We start from the raw sequence: 6,490 nt of genomic DNA on the forward strand, positions 1-6,490 counted from the left end.
AGGTAATTTGAGGCAGTAAATCGTTTATTTTTGTTGTAGACTTATTATTTTTATATCATGCTCTGCATTTTACTTGACAGAAATGTGTGAGCTCTGCGTGTAGCAGACCTAGACAGACAACACACTCTAAGTCAGTCTGTTTAGCAGCTGTCAGAAATCATCAGTCATGTAACATGTCCACAAAGATGAACGTGTGCCACCCACAACCTTACAATGTGTCTGGTTCACTCAATGTAAGTAGTTAAAAAACTGCTTATAAACATCTGTCAAGCACTAATCAATCAACAGTCTTAAGTTGTTTATGTATTATTGCTCAGAGGAGGAACAGAATGTGCAAAACTTTCACGATCAAAAGCATTATATACACTACCTGACCAAAAGATCTGCTTGGAAGCGATGACTGGATCTTTATTGCTTTAATTTATAGTTTTCTGGCACGTTGCATGTTTGTTGGATCTAAATATGTATATGTGCGTGTGAGTTTGTGTATGTATATATGAAGAACAACAGATAATAGAGTTTGTGAGATAATTAAAACATTGATTCGTTTGATTTAATGATAGGAGTCACAGACACAGGTCAGAATGACCAGATGTTTCCTCCTGGAGTTTGATGTTTCTGGCAGCTCACCAGCAACTGCCTATTAATTCCTCAGAAAAGCAGTTCTTCAGTCATGAAGATGAATTCTTGGACTACGTTTAACTACAAAACAGTATTTCAACAGTAAACACTTTTATAAAATACAGACTTACATAGGGGACTGGCTGACAGAGCATAGACTTGTTTAAGAACTAGAAAGACTTTTAATATGAACCAAAAGGAAGACAAGCAATGAGTGCTGAATTATATGCATTTATATCATGGTTTATAATGCAATTGATAAAATGAAGAATAACATAATTGTATGGATTACAAAAAGAAAAGAAAATGTGTGCTTTCTTGCACATGGCAGGACTTTTTTTCCTTTTTTTTTTTTCTTTTTTTTTTTACATAATTTGCACATGAACTAGCTGTGTACGATTGTTAAACTGCAAAACAAACAAAAATAAATAACCAGCATTCTGTAACAATGGAAAATGAACTGACTTTATATCATCTGTGTTTGGAAAGTGTTTCTGCTGTGCAAAGGTTGTAGAAAAGCAAATCCAGAGTCTTGAGCGGTTTTGTTTTTGACTCTGTTAGCTGTAGTAAAGTCAATAGTGCAGTGTAAAATCACTTTACACTTATAAGTGTCTTCATGATGACGGATTGAGATCCTTCTTTCTCCACATACACGTTCTTCATTTTATTCCTGTTGTGAAGAACAACAACAAAATCAATGTCAAAGCTGTCAAAAATCCAAACAACAAAAGCACAGCATTCTGACTGGATATAGCAGACTATTTGCTTTGAAATGGACTTGTTGAAAAAGCTTCCCGAGTTGCAACATTCATGCACATTTCCATGTTCGCTCAGAGCTTTGCCAAAACATTTTTCCCCTCAGACTCACTGGCTCTACTTGACAAAGGGATTTCTTTCTTGGCCGGCGCCCCTCCTCCCGCTTCCCCTCGCCTCTGTAACAGCTGCTGCGTGGAGCCGTATCCTAAGAGAGTGATGAGCGCTGCGTTTTTATTTCAAAGTGTTTTTTTGGAACAGATGGCCAAGAGAGAGCTGGGAAGCAGGCCAAGAGCGCGCTGGGGAATGTGCCAGTTCCTGCAGTGAATGTGTTCTCTGGGCTCCGGCTCGCGTGCCTTCCCCCTGCCCTCTGCCCTGAGTGGCGCCAGCAGGACTTCCCAAGCAGCGCTGAGAACATCTGGTGTCTGGCTCTGACGGGGGACGGGGGGAGCGCAGGAGCCTTCATGTGTGCAGCTCTGCCCCAGCTGCTCAACGACTGCTAATAACCGCATTATAAACCGTCTGAACTCTCCTATCAGAGGAAAACATACACTGCGTGAGTGGCACCAGCGACATGTTGATATAGGATAGCGCTGCAGGAAATCAGGACTACATGACTGTCAAAAAACTCCCCCAAAAACATCAATCACTCCATTAATTCGGCCGGGACGCAGAGGAGGAAAAAGCTGGCGGAACACCCAGTCCTGCTTCTGACAAAAGCTGATGATAATGTCATTTAATGGGATGGTTATTAGGCACGGGGGAAATTCCCTCTAATTGGCACGTATACGCACATATAATGCATGCTCTGCCACGAGTACTGTTATGGCCTGCAGATAATAACTAGTGGATGGCCGAATCATGTCCTTACACTTCACACTGACATCAGTGACTGTACATTAGAGACTGACCGCTTCATATCTGCTCATTACTGACTCTAATTAAACTGTGCTGGGACGAACTGTTAGAAACAGATTCCAAAAACATACATACTTGTAATTATGAAGTCTAGTATTTCAAAATCCTTTAATCAGACTACAGTTAATGTTTTATGGATTGCATGATTGGATATTATTCACACAATGTTAGCAAATCACTGATAATTTATTGATTCAGAAAGTCTGGATAAATATATTTCAAACCTGGCAGACTTTGAGCAAGTCGTTGTTGTTTTCTTGTTTTATTAATGAAGAGATTCCCAAAAGTTTTTGTCACCCCTTAAAACTGAATATTTGCTTGCGGTATATATTTTAATATGAATATCATTTAACAACACATTTGCATGTTTACAGTTCTCTGGTTTCGGTTAATGGTCACATTGTCACGCAGATAAACAAATACAATATTTATATTTTTAGTGTTTGAACTTTTTTTTTTACGTCTTTATGATTGAATTAATTATTCCGTTTTTATCAATTCGTTAACTCTCTATCAACTCACTAATGTAATGTTTAATGCATTTTATGATGTTGATGCTTTTTTATATTGATAAACAGTAAATTTAATGTAAATTTAAAACAAGTAATCTAGAAAAGTAATCTAAAAGTACTCTAAAAAGTAGTCAATTTACATTACCTAAAATGAGAGACCTAGATGACGTTACTAGCTACAGTTTTGATCAAGTAATGTGTAATCTAACCACCTCTGAGTCTCAGTCACTCTCTAAGAAACAATGTTACCTTATTCGAACCCTAATCTAACAGTCTGATAATACTCTACTGAACGTGTGTTGGGGAGCATCAAAATAAAGTCTTAGCAGATATTAAACTACTAATAATGACTGCTAGTTAACATGTAGTTGTAAAGTTACTTCTAGTAAGCAGAAGTCTAATGTGGACTGTCAAAATAAAGTGTAAAGGAATGCAATCTTGGTCTTCTAGTGAGCGATCTATAATCATTCAGTTAGAGTCGTGGTTCACATGAGAGAAGTGAGCATTGCTAGGCACAGGTTTCAGACACATTTCCCAGAATCATATAATGAAGGCTCTAACAGTGGAAGAGTAAGCCCAGAGTACCTTCCTCTTCTTGGAGCGTCCCTCGGCCTGCAGCGTCCGGGTGCACTGCTCCACACACTCCCTGAAGCTCAGCTGGCTCTGGTCCGGAGAGTAGTCCAGGTCTGCCAGCTGAGCCAGAGACAGGATGTAGTTACAGGCGATTCTTAATATAGCCAGCTTGGAGAGCTTCTGGCCGTACGAGTAGCAGGGCACCTGTGGACGTATGGATCAGTGTTGTGATTATGAGTACTGTAATGACTGGCTGAACAAACAATGAAAAGGTATTATTGATTGATCAGAAGTGGACACCGAGCTGAACTGAATCACATCTGACAGCTGCTGAACTGAACCCACACTGAGTCACTGGAGCGCTCGTGCTAGAGTTGCTTTACAGCAGAATTGGGATTTATCGAGCATGCATCACTGATTCTGATGTTGTCCAGGTTATCTGAAACCATCTCTATATATAAAGTGCTATTTCAGGTGTGAGCTGCCTGCAATAATTCAACACGTTAATGTGCAAGCGTGGATGTGTTATATATTCAGTGATGATTTCATACTTTAACTTTGTTTTGTGATGATGGAATAAGTTAAGACTATGAAACATCTCCATCAAAGCTGCTAAATATGAGAATCATTTTTTTACAATAGGACAGCATGTGTCTTCCTGTGTAATAAAGTTCCTTAACAGCTCACGGTCATTCCTTTGCTTCTATCCTAACTTCAGTCGCAGTCTAGGTGTTCTCCAGGCTGCTGTATTCTCCTGAACAGCAGAGTTTACCTGCTTTCGCAGCGCCTCGAAGGCTGCGCTGATGGTGTGCACGCGCGTCCTCTCGCGCGCGTTCGCCAGCAGTCTGCGCGTCTGCTGAATGGCTTTGATCTCCGGCGGCTCTCCGGCGCGTCTCCTGGGTGACTGCGCGCTCTCGCCAGGCGCCTGAGAGGCGGCGCGCTGAGACAACGCTCGCTCCAGAGGAAAAACCTGCGCGCTGCGCGTGCCCGATTGAGCGGTCCTGCCACTGACAGTGTTCTCTGGGACGGCTCTCAGTTTGGAGTCAGGAGGCTCTCCAGACACCGCGGTGTTAATTCTCATATCCAGGGCGCCGTCGTCCCCTGACGCGAAGACCCCCGATGCGCGCGTCTCTCTCGCGCCGCCGTCTGTCTGTGCCATGAGATGCGCGTCCTTGTACAGTTTAAAGTAGGGTGAATGCTCGTCACTGACGCGCTGGAGCGGCTCTCGCGCTCTGCGCTTCAGTCTCTTGTCCCCCGAGGTCAGGATCTTGCAGTGTCCGTCCAGATGCGGGTTCCTCATGTCGGGTGTCCGCGCTGTCTGAAGGTCCAGGATGAAGATCAAACGCAGTCAGTGGAGCAGGAGAGTCCTCTCGGAGGAACATGCCCGCTTCATGTCAGAGTGTGTGAGAGGCGACGCGCTCCTCCTGCGGGCTCCGAGGGGCTTGTGAAGTCACACACACATCGCCAGGACATTTTTCTGAATGTGCTCCACAGTTCATCTGTGCTTATTTAGCCGCAGTTAACACAGAAGCCCCTGTTGCTGAGAGAGAGAGAGAGAGAGAGAGAGAGAGAGAGAGAGACCGCCCAAAATAAACCCTCCAGGAGGACCCGACACTTCTCCAGGCAGCGCCTCCTCGACACGCTTCGACTGACGAGACACACACACACACACACACACACACACACACGCACGCACGCACGCACGCACGCACGCACACACACACACACACACACACACACACATAAACAAGGCTTAGTTTCCCTGATTATGCCTTTATTGTTTTATATACAGTAGTGAAACCATATTTTTGATGTTATATAATTTCATTACATTATAATGTCATTACATTAACTCTGACACTGTTTTCAGATAAATGTCAAACCAGCTGTTAAATATTCAGAATATTATTCCCTATAATGCACAAGGCTTAGTTTTCCTGGTTATGCATTAATCAGAAAAGTAGGTATGCATTTTGCATTATGTAGGTATATTCTATAAAACATATCAAAATATGAGTTCAGTGCTGTGTATAAAAACAATGAAGGCATAATCTATTTTAAGGTATAATATTTTACAGTTTGTTTAATACCTTCATCTCAAATGGTGTTGTCGTTTAATTGATTTATTCCACTGCATACATTAAAAGTTGTACAATTATAATAAACACATAAAATGGTAATTCCATAAACGGAGCCATGTGCAATAACGGATGTTTTTGGGCTCTGATTGAAACTGAATGTCTACCGAATGTCAAACATCAAACTAACTTTACTTCTGTGTCACGGTCTTCATAGCAGGAGCACTGTGTGCAATATAAACTCTTTATCATATAATATTATATATTATATTAAACCCTGTAGCCTAAATGTAAACAACTGTCTCAGAATTTTTTATTTTTGTAAGTTTATTATATATAGTTCGGTAGGTTATTGTTCACTATAAATCACAAAGTTGTAAAAGTGGTCCTATAATTAATACATGAAATCAAAAACTTGTTTGGTTTCACAATCTGTTTAATGCATGTTTCACACAGTAACTTCATCTGTACTTAGGCTAGATATTTATTTTTAGTTCAAGCTACTGTTTGTTTTTGTTTTTCTCTAATTTATTCCTCGTTTGAATAATGTCTGCAATTTTAGCACACTCAGAAAATGATTTGTTGAATGAGGTTAAGCTCAGGAGAGGTTTCCACACAGACTGTGTGTGTGAGCAGTGTGTGAGTCAGTGACACTGAAGCACACACACACACACACACACACACACAGCTGAGCACAAGCTCCTCCTCTCGGTGATCATCACACAATCATCTCCAGCAGCACACAACACATTACTCTCCGCACAAACTAATAAGATCCATTGTTATGCCAACAAAAGTATTCAAATAGTCCCAAAACTAAATGAAGTTAACTTTGATTTTATTAATGTACTCTTTTTGTTATTGAATGTAATGCATTTTAAAATAACACTGTTTTGCTTCAATTTAGATGAAAAACTTCATTATTATTATAATATTTAGTTGACTGGAAACTATCGAATGAGGTCACTGAATAACTGAGCTGAGTAATGTCACTATGCTCTCTTCTGCGGGATAACTTATAGCTGAAATTGAAGG

At 40.9% G+C, this 6,490-nt stretch overlaps 1 protein-coding gene across 1 annotated transcript; it reads right to left on the reverse strand.

Moving 5' to 3' along the window:
• Window positions 1-832: 832 nt before the first annotated feature.
• On the reverse strand, window positions 833-4,970 carry atoh8 (atonal bHLH transcription factor 8). The gene is made up of 3 exons (XM_026279618.1): window positions 4,150-4,970; window positions 3,390-3,581; window positions 833-1,291 (listed from the first exon to the last, which is right to left on the reverse strand). Exons 1-3 carry the CDS (start codon window positions 4,675-4,677, stop codon window positions 1,286-1,288), a joined length of 726 nt encoding a protein of 241 aa, XP_026135403.1. The 5' UTR covers window positions 4,678-4,970; the 3' UTR covers window positions 833-1,285.
• Between the last annotated feature and the right edge of the window lie 1,520 nt (window positions 4,971-6,490).

This window comes from Carassius auratus, chromosome 14 (genome assembly GCF_003368295.1).
Source record: "Carassius auratus strain Wakin chromosome 14, ASM336829v1, whole genome shotgun sequence".
NCBI classification, from domain to species: Eukaryota; Metazoa; Chordata; class Actinopteri; order Cypriniformes; family Cyprinidae; genus Carassius; species Carassius auratus.

Bases quoted from the DNA above. Each gene is read 5' to 3' on its own strand.
- atoh8 (XM_026279618.1), bottom strand. From the start codon at position 4,677: ATGAGGAACCCGCATCTGGACGGACACTGCAAGATCCTGACCTCGGGG. The intron at 3,582-4,149 runs GTAAACTCTGCT...ATACGTCCACAG, and splicing joins TCGAGGCGCTGCGAAAGCAG to GTGCCCTGCTACTCGTACGG.